The 26267-nt window shown below is 48.9% G+C and overlaps 1 protein-coding gene across 2 annotated transcripts in view; it reads right to left on the bottom strand.

Moving 5' to 3' along the window:
* LOC131837220 (POU domain, class 2, transcription factor 3) overlaps positions 1–26267 on the bottom strand; it is a 105081-nt gene that overhangs the window by 39273 nt on the left and 39541 nt on the right. For both annotated transcript variants that reach the window (XM_059183423.1, XM_059183426.1), the window contains one exon: positions 7349–7383. In XM_059183423.1, the coding sequence (XP_059039406.1) occupies positions 7349–7383 (35 nt within the window). The remainder of the gene's footprint in view (positions 1–7348; positions 7384–26267) is intronic.

Below are 26267 nucleotides of genomic sequence, written 5' to 3'. Positions count from 1 at the left end.
TGTTATATGAGTACCAAGTATCTTTTGTATACTTTTAATAGGCACTGGCTTTTTTCTGGGGATGCCATTTTTGGTGTGAATTGAGGAAAGATTTTTATCTTAGGAGAGTTAACATTTTGGAAAATCATGGCTTTTGAGCTGCCAATAGAACATACCATTACCAGTCTGTATTTGTGTCTGTTGCCTGGGCACTAGCCTGCTACTAGCCCATTGAACCTTCCCGGGGAGCACACCCAAGGATTTGCTTGCTGAAATAGCTATTATTTTATTTTAAATTTTTTCTCCTTCTTTTATTTGGATCAGAGCATCCCTGTAGTTGTTTACTTGTGTTTTCTATAAATTCCATTCTAGGAGATTCAGGGGGCTTTCTAGAATCCTCGTTCCAAGGGACATTGGGTCTGATAAGGCTGAGAACCACAGTTTTAGAAGGAAGTGGGTGTGTGGGGGTTGGTCCCTTCTGGTCCCTCTGTTCAGACCTGCCTGTTGGCTAGCAGGGGACTTTAAGGTCTGTCCTCCCCCAGATCTACCTGTGCCTCGTGGCTGAATTTAATCCTGAAATAAGGTCTTTGGAAGCCCACTGTGGCCCTGAATCAAAATCACGTCCCCAACACAGTTTCGCCAGGCTCCTATATTTGATTTTCAATTACTTCGGCACCTCAGAGGGGTAAAAATGAAGGATGCTACGTCTCAACACTTGAGGTTGGGCAAAATGCAGTTTGCTGGCTTCTCATCTTCTTCTGTCTCTTAGCCTGCCCCCGCACCCCCGGAATCCCATCTCCACTTGGAAGCATGGAACCAGAAGCTGAGTGCCCTGCAGAGAGAAACAAGCCTCAGAGGATCGACAGCCTTGCCATCCTTAATTCCCACCCCCTGAGGGTCCTGCAGGGGGATCTCAGAGCCCCCCCAACCCCCAGCTCATCACCCTGACCTCTGCCTGGCAACGTGTGCCTGCTTGGCTGAGACTTGCAAAACCAGCCCCACTGGCATGAATATTCCAGTGCCGGGGACTTCCCTTCCCTCCCCTGCATTTTCTTCCCCACTGGCTGGGCAGGACCCATGTTCTAGTCCCTCTGACTCCTAACTAGCCAGGGAAGTCAGGGTCCACGGTATGAAATGGTCGAACTTGGTCAATCACTTCCTCCCCTTGCTGTCTGGAGCTTGGCAGCTCTGGTGCCGGCTCTCCCGAGGCTGCTCCCTGAGCGCCCAGGGGAGAGTGCTGACTGTGCCGTCCCGGCGGGCCCTCCCCTGCCAGCCTGAGAGCCTGGTCTGTCCTGGCCTGCATTCCCCTCGTGGGCCCCCCTGGAGAAGTCTTTCTGTCATTCTGGACCCTCAGAGGCTCCTAATTCCCTTAGGCTGAATTTTGTTGATTTTAGAGAATTTTGGAGAAGACGCCCCACTGAGCCGATTAAATACTACAAATCAACACGTCCTGGGAGCAGCCAGAAAACCCTGGTGGTTCACGCTCCAGAAAGAAGGAACATCCCATCCAACGTAAAGCTTAATGCTGTGTGGGGGCACGCGGGGGCAACTGCTCCCAGCTAGCTGGCATGGCGGGCATGGCGGGCATGGGGCAGTCATCTATTCGTGCAGGTGAGCTGAGAAAGCCGTCAAGCCTAGGACAGAGAGAAAACCTCCAGCCACTGATTCTCAGCTTTGGTGGCAGGAAGCTTAGGGACGAGGACACCTGCCAACTTGCGTCCGATATCCTTCTGGCCTCAGAGAACTCTAGCATCCAGCAAGATGTCACTCAACAACACACATAGAAACATTGCTCTGATCTGTCCGGCAGAAACTCGTGGCCCGTGGGAAGCAAGGAGTCACCAGGACAGCACAGCATGAGGCTTCCCAAGGGTGCCCCTGTCCCCATGGACTTTCCAAGCCCCTGGAAGCCAATTCTACCTTCCGACATCCTTCTGAAGGTAGCTGTTGGTCCAAAGAGTGGGCAATGGTGACAGAGAGCTGTCCCCTGGGCTTCTGAACTCACCAACAGGGCACCCAGTCCTGCTACCCTCTCAGATGAGTCCTGCTTCTCTCCTAGGCTACACCCTCCAGTGGGTCTGTCCTCTGTCCGCATTCTCTCTTTTCTGTCTCCTATGCTGATGGCATTTCCTAACCCACCACACGCCCACACCCACCGAGGTCTCCCTCATCTTCCAAAGCCTTCCCCATACACTGTCTCCACTTTAGGCCAATACCCCACCCCTTTGTCACCGCATGAGCACATCTCTGTCATTTCCGTAACTCCAGCTCGCCCCCCGCCTGCAGCAATCTGGCATCTGCTCTTAGCACAGACACCACGATGTGAACCCGTGTTCAAGCTTCAGGCCCTACAACACCTTTGCAGTCCTCCACACTGTGGCTCTCCCCCCGTGCTATGAAGATCTCTCCTTTGTGCGTGTGGTTCTCCTCCCCATCCCTTTGACCAATCTTCCTTGTTCATCTCGTCTATAGGCACCCACTCCTCAGCCCGTTCCACACGTGATTCCTCTGCAGGTCTTCCCAGGGTCCCCATCCCCTTCTGCACACCATCTCCAGGGGACCTCCCTCACTCCCACTGCTTCAATTCAGTGGTGACTCCCTGGTATGCATCCCGACCTCTCCCCTGGGCCCCACATCCCAGTTTCTCTCTGTGTTACTGGTACCTATAGCCCGTTCTCTGCCTTCAGCTCCTCCCATCATCTGGACATACTTGTTCTACCTCCCGATCTCCTGAGCTCTGCTTGCAGTCCCTCTAATGCTTAGCATCCCAAGCTAGAAATCTAAGAATTATGCTGGACCCTTCCTTTGCCATGTAGTCCAAGCTGTTGCCAAAATCCTCTTGACTGTCCATCAGAGACCGTCTCCCTCTCTCTCAAATCTGGGTCTCTCCAATGCATCCTAACACGGTCATAAAAATAGCAAATACTTACACAGTTTACATGTTCTAGACACTTACCTAAAAGGCACACACACTCTCATTTGACTTGCAACAGCTCTGTGAGATAGGTACCATTATTCTCCCCATTTTCCAGATGAGGAGACTGAGGAACATAGGTGGTGAGGAATTTTCCCAAGGCCACACGGCCATGCTTCCAGCCCAGGCGGTCTGACTCTGTGTTCACGTGCTTGACCTCTTTGCTCTCATCCTTCTCCTGAGGTTTGCCCACTTCTTCCTACCACAACAGCATTCCATCAGGCCTCTCCTCACCCTTCCTTCCCCTCTCACCCACACCCCTCTAATGCCCTTCCATTAAATGAAACTAGTCACGCTGGAAAACACCTAGTGGCTCCCTACTGCCCACAAGAGAAAATTCCTTGCAGTGCATTCAAAGTTCTTCACAACTTGGCCCGACCCACGACTCTAACTTCACCTTTCTCATCTCCCACCGTGTTCATCTTCTCACACTTCCCCTGAAGCCATGCCCTCTCTCAAGTGAGCCCTCATGGGCTCCTATGCCTGGAATATTCTTGCCACCCTTCTCTGCCAGTCAAATTCCTTACTCCTCCCCTACCCCCCAGTTCAGACACCATCTCTTTGGTGATATCCTCGGGCAGGGATCCAGGAGCCCAGCTCTACTGGTCTCTCACAGAATTCACTGCACAGTTTTGTAACTTATCTTCTTACTCCTCACACCCTCTACCCAAAGCTTCAGAATGACTAAATATTCAAAGAATGAACGATGGGCCCCACAGCCAGCCTGCTGGGTCCTTCTGCCTCTGCCCCTACATTTCAAATGGTTCTTTTCACTGGATGACACAAAATCATAAAGACTGGAAAGATATCATGGGATATATTTCCTTCCCCCCCACAGTCTCCCGCTCAGGGTGAAAAAATGGTTGGACAGTCTCCCCTATTTCTCTTCAGAGAAAGAAATGAAAGGAGAGTGGGAGTCAAGCCAACCAGTCGGAATAGGGCAGGGAAGAAACAAGGGGCCATAACAGACAGACTGAGAGATCTCCTCATGCAAACGTCTTCACTGTATGTGAGAGGAAACTGAGGCCCGGGAAGATGAAGGGGTTTGTCTAAGGGCAACGACTAGGGAGAGGTAGAGAAACACGTTGGCACCAGGACACCCGCCTTCCCGGCCAGGGATCTGGTCTTATCCTGTTGCCTCTCCACTTGCTCATCCTTCCCGGGGCAGCAGGCAGCACTGGCCCTGGGTCCCTGGGTCTTCCCACAATTCTCCACACAGGCTCAGGCTGCTTTCCTGGGACCAGGAAGTGAACAGGCTCAGTTCGAAAAACTTCCTGATGAGCCAGCGTCCCTTGCTCACGCAACTGTAGGACTGTCTAGCCAAGACCTGGTTGCAACTCCCAGTTGCACCAACTGGCTTGAGGCTTCCCAGCCGGGGCTTCACCAAGGGCAGCAGCTCATCCTTTGCTCTCGGCATCTGCCAACCCCTTCTTTGTACCATACCAGGCTGCTCCTACACAACCACCCTTTCTTCCCTTCTCCACACCCTCTGCCGCCCATTTCCTCCCAGTTAGTCACAGTGAGGTCACGCTCAGCCTCTGGGTCCCAGGCCTCTCCCTGAGGATGGCGTGTGTGCCGGGAGCGGAGAGCGGAGAGAATGTAGAGAAGGATGCAGCAGGACATCATGGGAAAGATGGGCTCTGGTGTCCAAGGGATGTGGGTTCGCGTCCTAGCTCTGCCGGTTGGCCAGTCATGTGACCTTCAGCACATCAGTTAATCTCCCAAATCCTTTGCCCAAAAAAAAAGGTGGGGCTGCCTGGGAGGCCCCTTCCTCACCTGTCCAATGGGGATACTAACCTATGGTTTAGAGCGAGAATTTGATGAGATAAAGTACCCAAAGCCCCTTGCATAGAGCGTGGCAGACAGCGAATGTTGGTTTACTTCCCTCCTGGTGACGTGTGGAGGTATGACCATCAATGCAGTGGCTTGAGAGATCCTGGGGCCCCCCCTATAGGTCTGCAGGGGGCCAGAATGAATGTGAAGCTGTGGGTGTCCGTGTCGGATGGCACTGAGGGACAGAGTGGCAGGTAGCAGGGAGGAGCCTTGGGGGGGGGCATGGGGGGGGCATAGAGGGGGAGGTATGGGGGGGCATGGATGTATACACGCGTGAACGGAGGAGTGCTCTGGCGTAAGAGTATAAAGCAGTGTGACCCGGCTGAGCCTCTTTCTCCAAAATTCCCCTGTTCTTGAAAGGAGAGATCTGTCATGTCTGTTCTTGTCAGTAATGAGAAATCCAAAAAGCCTTTCCAGGGGAGGGAGGAGGGAATAACCCATCCCATGCTAAGTGAAGCAAACTCAAGTGAGGCCCACTCCTGGCAGAAGCCAGCACACTTTCTCCTGCCTGCTGGAGAAACCACACCCCAAAAGATGTTCAAAGGGTCAGGGGCCTCTCTGGAGGCTGCCTAGGGCCAGAGGGGCTGCCCCCAGCCTTGTCCCAAGCACAGAGGTTTCTCAAGCTTCCAAAAGATCACATAGGCACTTCAACCCACTGGGCCTGTGGAGCAGGCCACCTCCGGCCTGGGCTGGTGTGGTCACATCTCGGTGTGGAATGAACTCCTCCCCATGCATCCTCTCCTAAGGGCCTGGGACACCGAGGGGGTGCGGGTGGGGGTCCCAGGCTGCCATCCTGCCTTCTCAGAGTGGAAAGCACAGCGCACAGGACCCATCCCAGCCTGCTTAGGGCTCTCCTTCAGGATCCCAGAATCCTTGGGAATCTCCTCCGTCCTCCCGCCCTGAAAGCAAACCTGGCAAAACTATCCCTGAGAGAAGAATGTGTCTCATATGTGAAGACCATGGCTGAGAAGCTGATTCTACTGTCTTTTTCCCTTGGTGGCTCTTCCGGTGTTTCATAAACCAAGTTGGCGGCACGTCCTTCCTTGTAGCTACGTCTGAAACCTCTGCTTCAGACCTCGCGTACAGAGAGAGTCATTGGCCTCCACTGGTCAGCCAACTTCCACAGTGAACAAAACGCAGAAAGGGCCTGCCTGAGAGGTTCTGGCTTTGGACTCCAGATTATTGTTCTCTCTGACCATGAAGGATAGACCCAGAAAGGACCCAGCCCTTTAGGAAACGTTAGTAGTGACTTTGAATCACTATAGATAAAGGAGTCTGATCTCCGGTCCCACCTCAGACTGTCACCTAAACTTGGACGCAAAATATCAGAGCAAGAAGGAAACTATGATTCTCCAAAGCCCCTCCCACACACATTGGATCTTCTGTCGTCCCATCACACTCTTCTCTGCCCGACAGAGTCCTGCTCACCCTTTCGAGCTAAATTCAAATATTACCTCCTCCATGAAGCCTACCCTGATCTCCCAGGGAAAATGAACTCTTTCCCCTTCTGTTGGACACCAGGCTTTCTACACACCTCTAGCAAAGCAGGGATGCCAGTGTAATATGATTATTTCCTGAGGAGTCTCTTTCCTTCCCTCTTCCTCTCCTTCTCTCTCTCTCTCCCTCTCCCCATGCTACGCTCCTCCAGGGAAGAGATCCTGTCTTAATTTTCTTTGTATTCCCACACCTGGCATAGTACCCCTGCCCTACCCACCTTGGCCAAATTTAGGAAATTGATTAAATTTTCAGCAGAGAACACTCAGACCACCTTCGCTTTCCTCCCCCCAACACACCCTCCCACATCTGCTGGGGCACCACGCCCTGTCCGAGCCCTGTCCCTCAGTTTCCCTCCAGCCCCTGATCTCAAGGGGAAAATCCTCTCCCTCTGCTCCATCCTTCCCTTCACATCCGTCCATCTCACACCCTGTCCAGCACCACCTGCCTCCACCCGAAGCCCGCCCAGACTAATTCAAACCCCACACAACTCGGTTTTCTTCAAAGATGCCAAGCTTGTGTCTACACTGACCCCCACCCCCACCCAGAGCCAGATTATATAATTTGTCCCGGGCCCTCTTGTTCTGTTCCTCCTGTTTGGTTCCTTGTCTTCCCCTTTCAGTCATAGTTCCCTGAGGGTCCCAGGTCCTCCATCCTTGGTACCTCCATACAGTCCTCTCCGTACAACTGGTCCACGCGGACCAACTCACTCAAGAGGAAACTCAGACTAAACACCATGATGGGAAGAGAGCTATGGTCTCGAATTCTGCATCACATCAGGCTAGAATTCAACCCTAAGCAAATGCTCCATTTGTTAGCACTCTATGTTGATAGGGTAGCGGAGACCCCAACATTGGATTGTGGCCTGGGGCAGGGGCTGGACAAAAGGCTCCTTCCAAGCCAGAAAGCTATTGACCCTATGAATAAATACCTTGACATAATCTTCTTCTATCTCCCACACCTGATGTGGTCTAAGTGGCCGCCCCCCCTACCCATTTGTAGAATATATAAATATATTCCCCCCACCCCCATTTATAGAATAAAGGTTTTGTTTCTGAAACACCTTACCTGCCTGTTGAAATCTAGGCCATTTCGGTCATTTCCTGAAAGAGATAAAAATGAAAATATATGAGTTGCTAGCAGGACTGGAACAGACGGAGAGTTAGAGGGAAATGGCGATGAGGGGAGGAGATTGTCTAGATTTTTGAAAAAGAACACCCGCTTCCCCTGCAGCCAGGATCCTCCTACTTATCCTGTTTCCTGGAGAGGTCTTTGGAAACTCTCCTCCAGGGAGGTGGATTACCAGGAAGACTGACTAGTCGGAGGTCACCCAGAGTCACCCGGGATTGTACTTGACATCCCGGAGTGTGTGTTCTGCTGCTCTCCCTCAGACAGAGCACAGGCTGTCGTGGCTAAGCAAGGAATGACCAGCCGAGGGTCCTCAGCCCAACACAGTTGCCCCATCCTGACCCTCCTGGAGAGAGGACACCTAAGTCATATCATTGAGGCAGGTGTCTGTCTTTGCTTCCCCCACTCTGGCTTTCATTTCTTGTCTGTTCATCTCTTTCCTTTCACAATGGAACAAGTTATGGTGGGACAAGTAAGTGTGTGCTTAACAGAGGAAAATATTTGGTACAGAAAAAGTATAAAGCAGCAGAAAAATCACTTTGCTGAGGGGCAGCTGTAATTCATATTTTTGTATATTTTATGGTCTCTTCTTATGCTTGTTTTTCCTCACTGATACTCACTGCCCTGTATAAATTTCACCCGGCTTTTCCCAGTGAACATCATTAATATATCCCCTATACTATTAAGGGGCACCATAAATCTTTTTTCCTCCTATGCTTGCAAACATCGTTTTTAATGGTTCCCTAATATTTCCTTCTGGGGACTGTAATTTGCTTAAATATACACCTATTGTTTGGGGACTTGCTTCCATTGTTAGCTCCAATAGTTTCCTTTTCTGTAACTCTCTATGGCTGTGGGGCGCCTGGGTGGCTCAGTCAGTTAAGCATCTGCTTTCGGCTCAGGTCAGGATCCCTGTGGCCTAGGATCAAGCCCCTCATTGGGCTCCCTGCTCAGTGCTTTTCCCTCTACCTCTGCCTGCTCCTCCCCCTGCCTGAGCTCTCTCCCTCTCACTCTCTCTCTGTCAAATAAATAAAATCTTAAAAAACAAAAAACAAAAAACCTTTCTATGGCAAAAGCCACCAAACAAGCTTCCTTTGTGTGCCATAGCTGCTGGTTCTGCAATAGCATTTACTAAACACCATACACTCAGAGCCTAGCAGCAGGATTAGTTTAGTACGTAACAGGAGTTCAAAATATACTGGTTGAATGAAAGAATAAATGAACAAGCGAATGAATTCAGAACTTTCAATCAGAAAATTCTTTTGCTTTTCATTGCATCTTCAATAACTTAGGAATAAAGTCTCCATTTCTTAACACAACACTCAATGCCCCATAGAACTGTCCCTCAGGATCTGGCATATTCCCTCCCAGGTACCCAGAGGTCATGCACAAACACACCAAGACTGTCCTGTTTCCACACCTCTGTGCACCACGCCCTTTCACAGAGTTGGTTGGTCCCTCTCCGCTCTGGACCCCAGGAGCCCCCACTACCACCACATGGCACATGATAGGACTCCTTTTTTGTGGGCCTCTCTCTCCCACTAGACTATGAGTTCCATGAAAGGGGGGACATGACATCCATTCTCAGTGGCCATCATGGTTTCTAACACAGCCCAGTGTCTCAAGAAATGCTGGTAGAAGAATGAATAGGATCTAAGAGAATCCTCTGGAGATTTAACTTAAGTCCCCTTGCTCTGTTCTGTTCTAAATGAGGACGGGGAAACGTGTCCCTTCCTGCATGGTTGTGAGGGCACCAGCAAGATGAGAGCAGGGGATGAAGGGGGGGGGTCATGAGAAGGGCTTACAGAGAGACACAGATTGACCTCCTCTGGATAGCAGTCTGATTTTGAGATCGATTAATATATAAAATCAGCAAGGGAAGTTAAAGGTAGGAAGGACCCACAGTCTGAAAGCAGTTGCACATAGAAAGATAGACCTAAAGGTAAAATTGCTTTTATCTTTTTTTTAATTGAGGTGTAACTGACATACAATATTAGTTTCAGGTGTACCACGTGATTCAACGTTTGTATACATTGTGAACTAACCAATCACCACAGTACTTCTAGCAAACATTCACCACCATCTATGGTTACAAAGTTTTTTTCTTGCAATGAGAATTTTTAAAATCTACTCTCTTAGCAACTTTCAAATATGCAATCCAGTGTTATTAACTATAGTCACCATGCTGTTCATTACATCCCCAGGACTTATTTTATAACAGGAAGTTTTGACACCTTTTATCCATTTCACCTATCCCCACCCCCCGACCTCTGGCAACCACCAATCTGTTCTCTACATCTATGAGCTTGTTTTTCGGGTTTTTTTTCCCTTGTTTCATTGCTTGCTTTTTAGATTTCACATATAAGTGAGATCATATGGTATTTATCATTCTCTGATTTATTTCACTTAGCATAATGCCCTCAAGTTCTGTCCATGTTGTCAAAAATGGCAAGATTTCATTCTTTTTCATGGCCGAATAATGTTCCAGATTCCATGCTATGTGTATATACACATATACACGGCATATTTTCTTTACTTATTCATCTACCAGTGGACACTTTGCTTGTTTCCATGTTTTGAAATTATAAATAATACTACATTGAACATGGGAGGGCAGAAATCTTTTTGAGGTAGTGTCTTCACTTTCTTTGGAGCAATACCCAGAAATGGAATTGCTAGATGATCCAGGTAGTCCTAGATTTTATTTTTAAGGAGCTTTTACCTTAAAAAAAAAAAAAAATCCTTCCATGACATTGTAAAGTTGGCCTAATAAGGAGTAATTCTAAAACCTGACAAAAAAGCAAATTCATTCATTCAACATGCATTTACTCAGCCCACACCAGGTACCAGACACTGTTCTTGGTGCTGGGAATACAATCCTGGAGAAGACAGCAGAAGTCCCTGACTTCTCTTGGAGTTGAAGAGACATAAAAGGAATAAGAAAACAAATATAGAAGTTCACTTAGAGATAATTACTGTGGAGAACAATAATACTTTGTCAGGGGAAGGGTGTGTTAGAGGCTCTTCATAAGCAGGTGGTCTGGGAAGGTCACTGAGGTGAGGTGACGATTTCACTCTATGAAGTGAGGACCCAACCTTTCGAAGGTCTGAGGAAGATCATTCCAAACAGAAGTATCAGGACCTAAGGCAAGAGCAGGCTTGCATGCTGAGGAATGGTAATGAGGCTGGTATGGCTGAAGAATGGGGTAATCAGGGGCAAGATGACGTGCATCTGGCAGATGGGTTGTGGTGAAAGCTGAAGGACGACAGGAAGTGATAGAGGGTTTGAGCAGAGTTGTCACACGATCTAACTTCAGTGCTTAAACCTGTGGTGAGGAGCCGGTAGGGGGTTAGAGAGCAAGAAGCAAGACCAGTTGAGAGGCATTACAGTGACCCCAATGAGAAAGGGCAGTGGAGTGGGAGGGACAGTAACAGTGGAGGTGGTGAGAAGAGCCTGGATTTAGAATGCATTTTGAATTGAGAGCCGACAGCACTGACTGATGGATGGGAGGTGCGGCACAAGGAAGGAGAGGAATCGAGGATGACTTCTAGGGGTTGAGGTTTCTCGACGGAATAATTGGTGGTGCCATTACCAGAGCCGGGGGGACTCAGGGAAGAGTAGGCTGTTGGTAGAAGGTCAAAAGCTATGTTTTTGAATGAGGTAAGTTCGAGGTGCCAGTGAGATATCCCAGGAGAGGAGAAGAGGTGAGTTTGGACTCAGAAGAGGTGTGAGGTCAGTAGTATAATGTGGGTGGTTACCCACTTATAGGTTGCATTTGAAGCCACAAGACTCTGCCAGGTTACAAAGGAACTGAGTCCAGAAGAAGAAGAAGAAAGAAAAGTCCAGGCTGGTATGAGGAGGAGGAGCCAGAAAAGGGGCAGAGAAAGAGTGGGCCCTCGAGTAGGAGGAAGACCAGTCAAGCATGGTGACTGGGAGATAAGAGATATTTCCAGAAGGAGGTAATAATACAGTGAGAGAAACAGTGGAGGGCCAAAATGGTTTGACTTGGAGGAGGTCATCAGCTTTGTGGACAATTAAAGAAGGTCTTCTCTTTTGATTTCTGTGAATGCAATTATCATGTTGTTTATGAGAACCACAAAATGGAAAAGATGAGCAAGCAGAATTTGGAGTTTAATTTTAAAACTCACCAGCCAATAAAATGAACAATATTTCTTGCCTAGAAGTTTATCCATGGCCTTTCTCAAGAGGCCTCTTACCATGAGGTTGCACCTGCTGCACTTGGAGCCTGGGGAGGACATTTCTTCTCATCAAATTCATTCTTAACCTGCATTGGTATCTATACCTAGTCCTCCTTGAATCCCAACTAAGTGAATGAGGTACCTGGTTGGCCAGACCCTCCCAAGGACCCCAGCCCCACGACACTCCAACAGAGCTTTGATGGCTCTATAGCTCAGTGCTGGGCACTTAGGAAGGGCTCATCTCTCCAAAGCAATTCCTGTTCCGTTCTGATTCCACTGCTAATGCTCTAGATTGAGAGATGACTAGTGAGCCATTCCCGGGACTTGATTTACTCATCGAGTAAGGTAGGTGCTCCTCTTTCGCAGAGAAAGGAGAGGATGTAGTAATCATATTAGATGAAATAGTGGTCCACAAGCATCAGAAATTTCTTTCTTTTTTAAAAATGTTATTATTATTTATTTATTTTTATTAACATAGAATGTATTACTTGTTTCAGGGGTACAGGTCTGTGATTCATTAGTCTTACACAATTCACAGCTCTCACCATAGCACATACCTTCCCCAATGTCCAGCACCCAGACGCCTCATCCCTCCTACCCACCTCCCCTCTGGCAACTCTCATTTGGTTTCCTGAGATTAAGAGTCTCTTATGGTTTGTCTCCCTCTCAGGTTTCATCTTGTTTCCCCTATGATCCTGTCTTGTTTCTCAAATTCTTCTTATCAGTGAGATCATATGATAATTGTCTTTCTCTGATTGACTTATTTTACTCAGCATAATACCCTCTAGTCCCATCCACATTGTTGTAAATGGCAAGATTTTGGGGTTTTTGATGATTGCATAGTATTCCAGTGTGTTTATATACCACATCTTCTTTATCCATTCATCTGTTGATAGACATCTGGGCTCTTTCCCTAGTTTGGCTACTGTGGACATTGCTGCTATAAACATTGGGGTGCACGTGCCCCTTCAGATCACTACATTTGTATCTTTGGGGTAAATACCCAGTAGTGTAATTGCTGTCATAGTGTAGCTCAATTTTCAACTTTTTGAGGAAGCTCCATCCTGTTTTCCAGAGTGGCTGCACCAGCTTGCATTCCCACCAACAGTGTAGGAGGGTTCCCCTTTCTCCGCATCCTTGCCAACATCTGTCATTTTCTGACTTGTTAATTTTAGCCATTCTGACTGGTGTGAGGTGGTATCTCACTGTGGTTTTGATTTGTATTTCCCTGATGCTGAGTGATGTAGAGTACTTTTTCATGTGTCTGGTGGCCATTTGGATGTCTTCTTTGATTGGATTTCTTGATTGGATTATTGTTCTTTGGGTGTTAAGTTTGATAAATTCTTTATAGATTTTGGATACTAGCTCTTTATCTGATATGTTATTTGTGAATATTTTCTCTTATTCTGTCAGTTGCCTTTTGTTTTTGTTTTTGTTTTTTTTTTAAAGATTTTATTTATCAGAGAGAGAGAGGGAGCACGAGCGAGCACAGGCAGACAGAGTGGCAGGCAAAGGCAGAGGGAGAAGCAGGCTCCCTGCCGAGCAAGGAGCCCGATGTGGGACTCGATCCCAGGACGCTGGGATCATGACCCGAGCCAAAGGCAGCTGCTTAACCAACTCAGCCACCCAGGCGTCCCTGCCTTTTGGTTTTGTTGACTGCAGAAATTTATTTCTAATTTATTTCTTATTTCTTATTTCTACCCCTTTTCAGTACTCTGTGGAGTGTACTTGGAAACAGCCTGGACTTGAAGTCAGAGGACTGAAGTTCAAGCCTTGGTTCCATCACCCCCAGGCAGTTTGGTCAAGACAGGTAGCGCCAATTTTTAGGCTTCTCAATGGCATAAGGTTGTAATTCTCATTCTAGCCATTTTCCAAGAATATAGTAAAGCTCAAATGACAGAAAGTGGGTGACCATGCTTTCTGAGCTGGGAGGCACTACCCAGTTGTAGAGCTGGGCTCCAGACATCCTGGGCTCTACCCAGACTGAGCCTGGTCTTATATTAGGGACTTTGCATGTGCTGTGTCCTTTTCTCCCTAGAAAGACTGAGACTAAACTCAAATATCACATCCTCCATGAAACTTACCCAAAGCCAAATAAGGGATTTTCTCTGTGTTTCCACACCTCTTATTTATATCTCTTATTGCATATATCCCGTTTATTAGACCAAGTGGTTCATGTGTTTGCTGCTCTCATGAAATCATGAGCTTCTAGAGGCCAGGGTTATTATAAGTCGTATTCATTTTGTCCCTCAAGTGCCTAAAAGTGTCCAGTATGCAGTAGGTGCTGAATGACCATGGGTTTGATCCAAATGACTAAGGAAATTCTCCAAAAACAAATCTTTGATTCTAACCTGAGAAAGTCACAAGTACCACCGTCTGCCAAAACTTTGAACACGTCACACTTCCAGGCCCTGGGTCCCTCTTTGGAAGGTGGCAGCCACTTGCAGGAAAAAACAAAGCTGGACAGACACACAGAAGGAAGAACTGGAAGGACACTAAAGCCCAAACTCAGAGGGGAAGCACCTTACAGAGGACACACAGCCTCAGAGAACTTGAATCAAGACCAAAGTTTGATTTCTCAACTCCTATACTCATACGGTGTTCCCAATAGACACTGCATGGGACATCTGGCTGGCTCAGTTGGCATAGCATGTGACTCTTGATCTTGGGGTTTTGAGGTCCAGCCCCATGTTGGGTCTAGAGCTTACATTAACAACAACAACAAAAAACAACAACAACAACAACAAAACAAAAAACAAAAAACAACAACAACAACAACAACAAAAAAAGGCACTGCATCCAGTGGGACACACAGAAACCAAGGGTTTGACTTTGATCAACAGCTTAGGTAAATAAATGCTGATCAAATTTGGAAGTGATTCAAAGCAGGGAGGGAGATTAATGCAGAAAACTGGAGGACAGAATCAGGATTAGAAACTATTTTGGCATGTTCTAATAGGAAGCCAAAACCAACAAGGTAAAATGTAACAGGAATAAATGTAAGATCCTGTGCTTCAGTTAAACAAAACCAACTGTAGATATAAAAGGGAAGGCTGAACTTATACTCAGAAATGGTTAAGATGGTATATTTTATGTTTAAATTTTATGTTTTTTTGTTTAACTTTTATGTTTTTTTTTTTTTACCTCAACAAAATGAAACAGAAAAAAAGTAAACTAGGGATTTTTTTTTTTTCAACTAAGGAATTCTGTTTTAACAAATATACTAGCCCAGAACTCTGCTTTTCTACTTTATGTTGGGTAGTCCATTAAAGTAGTCAAATTGCCCGGAGTAATACCTAACTAGAAGACTGTCTGCTACAGGGGACCCAGCAATCCCACTTTGGCGTCTATCTCCAAAGGAAATGAAAACAACGTTATTAAGGACATATCTGCAACCCCATGTTCACCATGGCAATATTCACGATAACCAACATACAGAAACAACGTGTGTCCATTGATAGGTAAATAGATAAAAAAGATGTTGTTTATTTAAACACACACGCAGGGGCACCCAGGTGGCTCAGTTGGTTAAGCAACAACCTTTGGCTCAGGTCATGACCCCAGGGTACTGGGATCGAGTCCCACATAGGTCTCTCTATTTGGTGGGGAGTCTGCTTCTCCCTCTCCCTCTGCCCCTCCTTCCCTGGCTCATGCTTTCTTGCAAATAAATAAGTAAATATGTAAAATCCTTGAAATATATACAATCTTTAAAATGAATATATAAAATCACACAGATTATTTATTCTACACACACTGGAATATTACTCAGCCATGAGAAAAAAAGGAAATCCTGCCATTTGTGACAGCATAGATGGATCTTGTGGGCATTATGCTAAGTGAAATAAGACTTAGATCATAAGTCTTAATAAAAGACTTAATAAGATAAGACATAAAAACACAAGTATTACACGGTATCACCTACATGTGGAATCTCAAAACAATTTTTTTAAAAAAAGTCAAACTCCTAGAAACAGAGTGTGAGAGAGTAGGAAAGTGGTTGCCAGAGGCTGATGGCTGGGGGGGACAGGAATGAGGTTGGTGAAAGGCTACAAACGCTCAGCTTTAAGACGAATAAAGTCTGAGGCTATCATACAGAGCACGGTGACTAGAGTCGATAGCTCTCGACTGTATAATGGAAATTTGCTGAGAGTAGAACTGAGACGTTCTCTCACATACCAAAAAAACGTAAATAGGTGAGGAGACAGACGTAAACGTTAACCAGATGGAGGGGATCGTGTCCCAGTGTGTACGCATATCAAATCAGCATGACGTACCCTGTGAATATCTTACAATTTTATCGATCACTGGCACGTCAATAAAGCTGAAAGAAAAAAAAAAAAAGAAACCATACCACGTGCTACAGTGAGAAGCCTCATAAAAAGCTTTTACAATAATAGCAATAACCCGCTTCAAACTACATCAGCAATAACCATAGCTGATACATATCGTGACCAGTAATTCAGGCGTGCAGAATATCGGGCATTTTGCCACTGAAATGTCTATCCTCTGTATGTTACATTTTTTTAAAAAAAATTTATTTATTAATTTGACAGAGAGAGAGATCACAAGTAGGCAGAGCAGCAGGCAGAGAGAGAGGGGAAGCAGGCTCCCTGCTGAGCAGAGAGCCCGATGTGGGGCTCAATCCCAGGACCCTGAGATCATGACCTGAGCCGAAGGCTCAGGCTTAACCCACTGAGTCCCCCAGGCGCCCCTCTATGTTACATTTTGAGAATGGCCAAATCTCTGAAAGAAACCAGATATGCTTCCTCTGCCAAAAAAAGAAAAACAAAAACGAAGATAGAATTCTCATTTCTGTTGTTGGCAGACATGATTTGGAAATAAACCTTTTGAGGAGGGGACACGAGGGGAGACTGGCATTAAGAGCATCCCCCGTGGAAAAGAAACCACAGAAAAGGAGATTCTGAGCTGGCCAGAGCTCAATATTAGCCCAAAATGGGTGACACGTGTGTAGTGTCGTTGCTTAAAAAGCCAAGGCGGTCTTGCGCGTTAATGGAGATGCAGATCAAGGCAGACTCCTGAGTGACAGCATTGTGCCTAGGACAGAGCGTCAGTTTGGAAAAGGGATGAACCGGGCTGATGAAAACTGGGCTGCAGAGCATGAGGACCAAGACAGAAAGGGGCCCAGATGTCACACCAGATGAGGAAAGGAGATTCGGTAGAGACAACAATACGTGCCTTTACATAAAACCTTCTTCATGGCATTGCCAGGAGAATTAAATGAGAAATTCATTTTACGTCCGATAATGGTATTGTAGTTAAGAAAGAAAAGATCCTTTTGTTTTACAGCTGCAACCTTGCCATATTTAGGATGGAATTGTTGCGATGTCTAGAATGTATAAGAAAATATTCCAGCTGCAGGAAGAGCAGACATGTGATGGGTGTTGAGAGTAAGCGATGAGGGTATGGGGGCTCATTGTATTCATCTCTATTGTCACAAGTGTTTGAAAATGCCCACAAGGAAAAGTTGAAAAGGAAAAAAAAAAAGGATTTCAGAAACAAATGGATGAAGCAAGTGTGGCGAGATCTTGACAGTTAATAAATCCAGGCGATGGGTACATGGCTGTTCATTACCTGTTTTCTAGCTTTTCCACGGGTCTGAGGTTTTGCAAAATAAAAAAATTGTATAAAAACAATTCAACGAGAGAACATTGGAAAGCACTTGTCACGGTGCCTGGTGCATAGTAAGTGCTTAAATAAGTTTCAGTGGACTTTTCCTTCCTCTCCAAATATTGGCATGGAAGTGCACGGGATGTAGCCTGCAGCAGCTGAGAACAAGAGTGGGGCCACTGGCGAAGCTGCTGGAAAGCAGGCTTCATCGCAGTAGGAGGAAGAATTTTGTGAAAAGCGGATGTGTTCAGCAGTGAAACTTCACAGTTTCACAACATGAGGGCTCCCCATTGCGAGGAATATTCAACCAGGGGCTGCTCCTGTTTCCAGGGATGCTACAGAAGTGGTTTTTGAATTGAGCGACAATTTGATGACATCAAGAGGGGGATTTCAGGGAACCTCTAACATTCCTTCCATCTCTGAAGTCTTTCCACTCAATGCAGCTGGTTGAAATGCACCAGGGTTTTTTCTCCCCTCCCGGAAACCGTCCCTGTCTGCAGCATAGGCAGAAGGAGACACACAAAGGACCAATGAGCTCTTCTAACCACTTCCCTCTGTCCTGTTTGTTCTGCACACAAACAAAAAATAAAGACACAGAAGGAAGGGGGGAGGGCAGAAAGGGCTCCAGAAGGTGGCTTTAGAATTCCCCCATTTGGAGGTCTTGGGAGCAAATGGGTGAGATCTATGCCAATCTGGGAGGGCCACCCCGCTGGGTTCTCTCCAAGCTTCTTTGGGTTCTCATGGCCCCCTGGCAATCTCTGGGCCATGAGGCTTCCAGAAAGAAAGCGGGAGGAGAGCCAACACCTTGAAACGCTGCCTCAGGGAGACCTCAGGAGATCATGGGGGCAAGTTCCTTACCTTTGGGAAGATGAAACATTATTATTCACCCCCATTTCACAGATGAGGAGACTGAGTCTCAGCGAGGTTAGGTGACTGGTATGACCCATCAGGACCCCAGGGGGCCAACAACAGACACTGGGAGCTGCACCAGCACCAGCCCTCTGCGTTCCCACCTCAGAGCAGCAGAGCCTGCTGATTTGCATAGCTTTGGCAGAACGGGGATGTGAGTCTGCCTGGGGAGCAATTCTCTGGGTGAGGGAGGTGGGAGCACAGGAACGGAGAACTGTCCCAGCAGGATTTTTCACTTCTGCCTGGTAAACAATGCAGGGTGCTCGGCAATGGGGCTGAACCTCTCCCAGTTCTGGACGGCTTCTCTTCTCACCAGCTCTGCACCCAGTATAACCCAGTAAGACTTCCAGGACCACTTTATGACCACTTGGCAGTCCCAGGTGGGGACTTCCTGGGGGAGCCAAGATTAGAGCTCCCAGGACCTTGGAAACTGCTAGGCAGCCGGCTCCCAGAGCAAACCAGAGGAGACTTCCCGGCACGGGCATTGGGCATTTAAACCAGTCAAAGCAGGGTTTTTTCTCCCCCCAGTGCCCCACAGACACCATGCCCACCTTTTTTGTTACTTGAGATTCCTCCAAGGAACTGGCAGTGTTGCCTAATGGTCAGAGTTCTATACAGAGAACACGTGGGAAACTGAGCTTGAGGGTTGCTGCCAAGGCTGTTCTACGCTGGACTTGGGACAAGAGGCTTAATCTCCGCAGCCTTCAATTTCCCTTCAATATTAAAATAAAAAATTCTGTCTGCATTCCTGCCATCTCCTTCATAGGGGCGAGGAAATGCCCAGGGGGGGAGCCTGAGGAGAACCCCCTGAAAACCCCAGAAGAATGGGATGCAGGACCTGGGATGGAGAGGAGACAGAGCCCTAGCTCAGGGGTCGGGACAGTTCTGACTCCCAGTTCCCCACTAGCTCAGTGTCCTCGGTCGTCACTTTACCTCTGGGGGTGGAGGGAGCAAAGGCAGACATGCGTGTGGGGGCAAGCCAAGCCCAGGGAAGTACCACAAATGCATCACTGCACCGTGTTCCTTGTCCTAATGTCCCTGCTTTGGTGACAGCCGCTGATGGTCAGAAAGAGCTGTCCTAAAGAAACCCCTGTGCCACTCCAGGACAGGACGATCCCTCTTAGGTCCCCCTGACCTCCAGCCATGTGTGGAGCTGGGAATGCTCAGAATTTAAACTCCTTCCTCTCTACCCCAAGGAAGAGCCACAGATAAAACCTTTCAGGGATTCCTGGTGACATGGCCCAGGTGAGCGACCTGACGCCTGTTCTCCCCACACACACTTGTGAGATTGAACCCTGAAGCCTTGTTTTCTGGTCCCTTCCCACAGATCCAGAGCCTGGGGCCGAGCCATGGAGGACACAAGGGGCTCCACGGCACCCCCTTGGCTGGAAGGGAAGCCCAGCTTCCTCTGCCCTCTGTCATGATGTTCTTTGATAAATGAAAGGCTCAGCACACGGTCTTCTCATCTTTTAGGCCCTAGAATCCCCACTGCTTCTCAGCCTGAGCGGTAGATGGGACTCCCCGGGGCTCCCCCACAGGACCCCCTCACCTCCTGCTGGCCCAAAGGGGACAACACTGTCAGAAATCACACTGAAGGAGCATCCGGGTGAACGCACCACGTTCCAGAAAAACAGGCCAGGGACTCAGGCCCCTGCGGCAAGGAATGCGGCCAGAAGAGCCAGGTCCCCGCCAAAGTCTCAACTCGTAGTCCCCTGAGCCTGGAAAACAAAACTCCAGCTCCAAGGGAAGAACTCTGTGAGCAAGCCAAGGTTCTGGTGGCCCTCGTGGGCACATTTCAGAGAATCTCCTCACCTGTGATTTTTTGATCAGAAGTATTTCAGGCTTAAGAGGAATAGAGAGTCCTAATGCTATCCCTGGCCTTTCCAGGTAAGGAAACTGAGTCCTGGAGAGGACGAGTGATGAGCTAAAGATCATACAGGTAAGAAGCTGCACAGCAGGAACCAATCCCTGGAGCTCCGATGCCCACCCTTGACTCTGCGCGACACCCGTGGGGGTCAACTCCAGACCAGCAGCACTCTGCTCTTGGCCCAGCCCTGGGAAGGAAGAGGTTCAAAGAGCCTTAAGTACGGGAGACGGAGCAGCTCTATGCTAGCGCTCTTCCCGGAGCAGAGCGACGTGAATTGAGAAGAAAAGGAGAGGCTGCCCGAGGGGGCCTCACAGCTGGGCTTGGGCTCTCCTGCGTGCACACAGAGGTCCTTGTGCGGCTCAGAGGGGTACATGCGTAGGAGGAAAGCTTGGACAAGAGATTCTATCTCACACTTGTGGAACAACTTACAGGTCCAAAATCTGCCACCAGGAGACTCTAATTTCATTCCTTCCTCACAGCTTTTTCTACAGACAAGGAAACCGAGGCTGGGTCCCAGCGCCAGAACTTGGGGTGGGGCAGGGGAGGGCAGGGGAAGGAAGTTGGACCTCAAAGCTCTGGCCCCAGGGCCAGTGTCCTTGCCAACACACACTGATCACGGTGACATGCACTGGCTTTGCTCCTCTGCTGTGCTGTGCCTTTCCCCCTCCCGGTCGTTATTAGATCCCCATGCCACCAGCCTGTGAGGTCTACAGGGCTGGAGTGACAGCACTCTGGTTCCACCAGTGACTAGAGACTCAGAGAGGGTGGGGCTTGTTAGAGGTCACACAGCCCCCTACAGAGCCCAGAGCCCACCAGCTTTCTCTCTGCTTTCCCTCCAGTAGAGTAAGGTCTTCCTCCCCTCTGCGGCTGGAGGGGCCACCTCAGAGGGAGGGGTGGTGAGGAGAGAGAGGGGAGAGGCTTAATGCAAAGAAAGGACAAAACAAAAACAAAGGATAGAGAATACTGCCTCTGGGGTGGGGGGAAAGTGTTCCTAAAGAAACCTCCCTCTCACATCCCCACTGTGACCTTGGGAAAGTCATTCCCCTTCTCTGACCCCAGGCTCTCCCCCTATAAAACAGGAGAATAGGACTAGATCAGAGCATTTTCAAACATTTTGGCAGCAGAACACTGTTTTCAAATAATAAGGAATAATTAGTAGCTGACATTTATTGAGCATTTACTACGCACCAAGCTCTGTAGTAAACATTTTATATACATGCAGCATTTAACCCTTACAAGCACCCTATGAGTAGGTGCTTTCATTATCCCCATTTCACAGATGAGGAAAGGAGGCTCAGACGGGTTCATTGGCCTGCCCAAGATCCCTGATTAGCAAATCACTGGGCAGAAACTCAAGCCCAAGTCTGTCCACTGGGCAAGGCTGTCTGTCCGTACTACATCGCCCTATCTCCAGATGAAGCCTCATAGGAGGTTGCTGTAGAAACTCGAAGGAAGGGCCTTTAGATTTTCCAGAACTAGTAATGTCATCTAATATCATGACACCTGGCCTGTGCCTTAGCACTGGTCCTGGAGGAGAGGGTCTCTCTACCTGCTCCTTCCCCTCCTCCTGACATTTCTCTCTTTTCTGAGAAATAAAGACGGGCTTGAGTCAGGAGCCATAGAGGAAGCCCTCAGGGTTAGAGGTCACTGACCCCTCTAGCCGGGCAGGTGCCCAGTGGGGTGACCACGTAGCTTTGAGGGCTGCTCCTGGGACCCTACCCTGAAGCAGGCTTCCCACTCCAAAATACAAGTGGCTACAACAGCGTCGTGGCCAAAGCAAATGAAATCATAGGCAGGTCTACTCAGCAGACAGGTTCCCTGGATTGGCTGCTGAGTTCCTGCCCCACTGTATGGCCACCTGATGCCTCTGATACTAATACTAGCAAACAGTATTACTCTACGGCGGGCACAGAAGTAAGTGTGTTGGAGTTAAATATTGACCTGTTCGATCCTTACAGCAACGTCATGAGATAGGTACAATTATTACCCCCATTTCACAGACTAAGGAACTGGGCAGGGAACCATTAAGTAAGTAGCCCAAGGTCATGAAACTAGTAAGCAGAGAAGCTGGAATTCGCACACAGACTCTGGTTCCAAAGTCTATACTCCCCCATGACTGTGCCTTGGCAAGCTGCGGACAGAGGTGCAGCAATTCACATCATTCCAATAGTAACTGGTGTGTGCAGAGGATCCAAGGGCTCTCACGCCATCGAATCTCAGAGCCAGAAGTGGTTGCAGAGACCCTCCAGGTCACACCTGTCATCAAATGCACGCTCAGGCCAAAGGATGGGAAGTGATTGTCTAAGAGCTCAGGTGGACGGCAGAGGCTAGAATCCATCTGTCCTCAAGTCTCCGCAGCCAAACAAGAAAGTACAGATTGTTTTTCCAATCTCATGCATGGAAAAACTGAGATGACCAGTCTGTGGTCACCAGAGGGAGGAGGCTCAAGTCGGGAAGTAGAACACGCTCAATGGTGTGTTCTTGCTCTGAGCTCAAGCGACCTCAGGACATGGAGGGGTAAACTGAGTCCAGGGGCAGGAGGGGGACCTACCAGGTTCTCCCAGGAGGCAAAGGCCAGTAACACCCAGCCCAGCCTGACCTCGGTCAGCTCTTTCGCCGCCTGTGGAGGCGGGTTGGGAGGGAGTCAGCCCCAGTGCCGCCTCCCTTTGATAACTTTGAGCCTGGGGCAGACATGTGCCAGCTGGCTTCACCCCCTTTGTCCGAGCTTCTCTCCTCAAGAAAACCTTAATCATCCTCATTTGAATTTCAAATGACCTCTCCTCTCTCCCCCTCCCCGCCCCAACAGGCTTTGAGGCAGGGATATGGAAATTCACCCTGCAGTATGGAAATCATCGCCCTATGCAAATTGGGCGCCAAGACCCCATCGTCATAGCAACCACTGGGTTTCCTCTCCTTTCAGCACCTCTCTGGGCTCTCTGGCTTAGATTTTTTGTTCCTCTTCCCAGTCCGAGCAGGTGTGGGAAGGGGGTAGGCAAGCCCCCTGCCAGGGGCTTCACTGAGGCCCATAGCAGGCAGTGGGGGCACCACTAATGGAGTTGGCCAGCGGGGCCCAGACCTGCCAGCCCACCTGCCTGCTTTCCCGGTGCAAATATGGACCAAGTCGATCCAAGCAAGACCAACTGAGTTTTTTCCTGACCTGGGCTAATCCAAGGATGGGCTAGGTGTTGGGGGGCGGGGGATGTTCTGGAGTCCAGAGGACACAGAAAGGCCCCCTAAAGGAGGTGGCGGGAGAGGGGAGATCTAGGGGGCTTCCATGGAACCATGGTGGGAGATGAAAAGCCCAGCACGGAACCTGTATGTAAAATGCCATGCAAATTAACACCTATTATTTTTTGAGTCAACAGCACTGGTGCTTTTTGGGAGATGCTTGTAGCTCAGTTTCCCATGCTCCTGGGTTGGCACAAAGGCCTGCCCTCCCTGAGTCTCCCAGGGCCCTCTTGTTACCCCAGAAGTGCACCATTCCCCCTCCAGGGAGCACCAACTCCCAGAGGAGGCAGAAAGGGACAGAAATGTCAGTGGCTGAAGTCCTTGGAAATTAAATTTACCAACTGTGACGACTCTGCTCATTCTCTAAACCTGCCCTGCCCAGCTGGATACCTGGGCTCCAGGACTGGGGGGGGGGGGGGGTAGGGGGGAAGTGGGGGTGTGTGTGGAGAGGACCAGCCCTAGCTGGGGTGACCTCCCGCAGCTTCCCTTTTAAGGACACTCAGGTCTGATCCCCTTCCTCTCCTCCCAAAGCTGCTTCTCCCTCTCAGTAACTCTTCCTATGGATGGGTGATTCCAGGCAAAACCCTTCCTAGGGGTGGTGATTTCAATAGAGGACCCACCAGCAAATGCCGGCCCCTCCAGCAGAGTTCGCAACCACCCCACCCCTCCAGGCTGCCTTTGAAAGAGCAGCCTCTGCCAGGAGGGAAGACTGCCAGTGGGAGCACCTCCATGGGCCGGAGGGCTCGGAGGTGGAGATTTTATGAGTGCAAGTCCGTGAGCGGGTCTATGGAGGGGCGCGGTAGGACTGCATTTCAGTTGCCCAGACTTGGGCTGCCTTCGAGCCCCTGAAAGGCATCCTACTTCAGTAACTCCTTTCTCTTTAAATTCTTTTTCCACTTGGTCAGCACTTTTCCACACCAGGTGTTCTATGCCCTAATTGTTTCTGGAGGAAGAGGGTGGACCCAAGAGACCAAACGCATTTACTCACACCTGGGAGGGCGGGGTGGGCATAGATGTGGGGTGCCTTACTGAAGGACTGAGGCCCAGCAAGTGGCAGTGGTCTGAGTCTCCCACTGTGTGTGTGTTGGGGGGGGTTGTCATGTACCCCCTGCCCATGGAGGACAGCCTGGGACCCACCTCTCCTACTGGATCTCTCTGGCATCACACCCATGATACCCACAGTGGGAGGGGAGGCATGGGAAGAAGATCATAAGATATACAGAAGGCCTGGGTGGCTCAGTGCGTTAAGTATCTGCTTTCAGCTCGGGTCATGATCTCAGGGTCCTGGGATCGAGCTCAGCATCAACTCTCTGCTCAGCAGGGAATCTGCTTCCCCGTCTTTCTCTGCCTGTCTCTACTTGTGCTCTCTCTGTGTCAAATAAATAAATCTTAAAAAAAGATATACATATACCGAAGGTTGGATGCATCCATGGCTCATGGTATGCCAAGGGGCAGGGATATTCTGACACACGATGCCAACCCCTCTAAGATGGGGTCCCTCGAGGTGTGCTCCAACAGCCAGAGCTGCTCTGCAAACTGTGTGCCAAAGTCTGAGACCAGATAATACAAACACAGAGAGTGAACTTAGAAATGTTAATAGAGACCCAAGCATGTGATGACTGGGCTTTTCCTGTGGATGGCAGGTATAGACTGGCTTGAATGTGTGTGGTGGGTAGCCCTGCTGTCCTGTGCGATAGGACCGCTTGCCGGTCTGTGATAGACCAGAAGTGGAACAGGTCCTGTACCCCAGATTGTTGGAGAGGCAGTGCCCCCTAAGGAATGCCCACCGAGGAAACCATGTGGATGGTGACAGCACGTGGATGCCCCCCCCCCAAATGGGCCTGTTTTCTTTGTCCACATTCTTCTGGGGGCTGCAAAGATGGGAGGCAAGGGTGGTGGGAGCCACTTCCTTCAAGAGACCTCCAAAAGTTAGAACGGATGGTGCCAGGCAGGACTGACCCGGCCAACCAGGGCTCATCTGGGCAGCAGGATCCTGCCTTGTTTTCCCTGGGGGCTTGGGTTTGGGAATCACGAATGAGTAAGAGTCTGTGAGTGATAAAGCTGGTATAGGTGAGAGCAGTTTGCCGTGGCTGTTTTGTTTGGGAGGGTTCTCAGATTGCTAGGGTCAGACCGGCAAGTCCTCACACCACAAGCTGCTCTCCCGGGATTTCCGGCACACGGAGCCATGGTCTGAAGGCTGGGTGGTGAGTTCGTTCCTTCTAATCTCCCTCTCACAGACACTGGAAGCATTCTGGTTTAGAGGACTATCACAAGAGGCAACAGGCTTATGCTGCAGTGTGGGGGTCTCAGGCAAGAGATGAGAATGGACTTCTAGGCACTAAGGAATATATCCTACAAGAATAGGGGGCCAGGAGAAATTGTGGGATTAGCTCTTCTTAAAGAAAATACCTCTTAACACCAGGAGATTCCTTCATTTTCCAGGGATGGTTTTGAAATGTCACCAAAGGAAGAGAGAGGCATGGACAAGAATCCCTCCAACCGCAGAATCCTTACAACCTCAAAAATTCATCTCAGGGGGCTCAGTGGGTTAAGCCTCTGCCTTCGGCTCAGGTCATGATCTCAGGGTCCTGGGATCAAGCCCCACATCGGGCTCTCTGCTCAGTGGGGAGCCTGCTTCCTCCTCTCTCTCTGCCTGCCTCTCTGCCTCCCTGTGATCTCTGTCTGTCAAATAAATAAATAAATAAAATCTTAAAAAAAAAAATTCATCTCAGTCCCCCCTGGACACTTGAAAGGGCTGTGGCTTCTCTTTCTCTTCAAGAGAGGTGAGGGACCGTGCAGGTACACGGGGAGGGGCAGGACCAGTGCCAGCAGGTGCGAGTCCTAGAGACCACTAGTTCATCCCCTTCCTTTTACTATTCCAGCACCCTCCTCCCCCTATTACCATGAGGAAACTCAAGTCTAGGGCACAAGTAGACGTGGCCCACATCGCTCAGTGACAGAGCATTGTCTTGTCTCCTGAATGTTTCTGGTAATTATCAACCTAATGATGGATTGTCTTTGTATAGG

This window comes from Mustela lutreola, chromosome 1, assembly GCF_030435805.1.
Source record: "Mustela lutreola isolate mMusLut2 chromosome 1, mMusLut2.pri, whole genome shotgun sequence".
NCBI classification, from domain to species: Eukaryota; Metazoa; Chordata; class Mammalia; order Carnivora; family Mustelidae; genus Mustela; species Mustela lutreola.
This window is presented reverse-complemented; position numbering and strand designations above follow the sequence as displayed.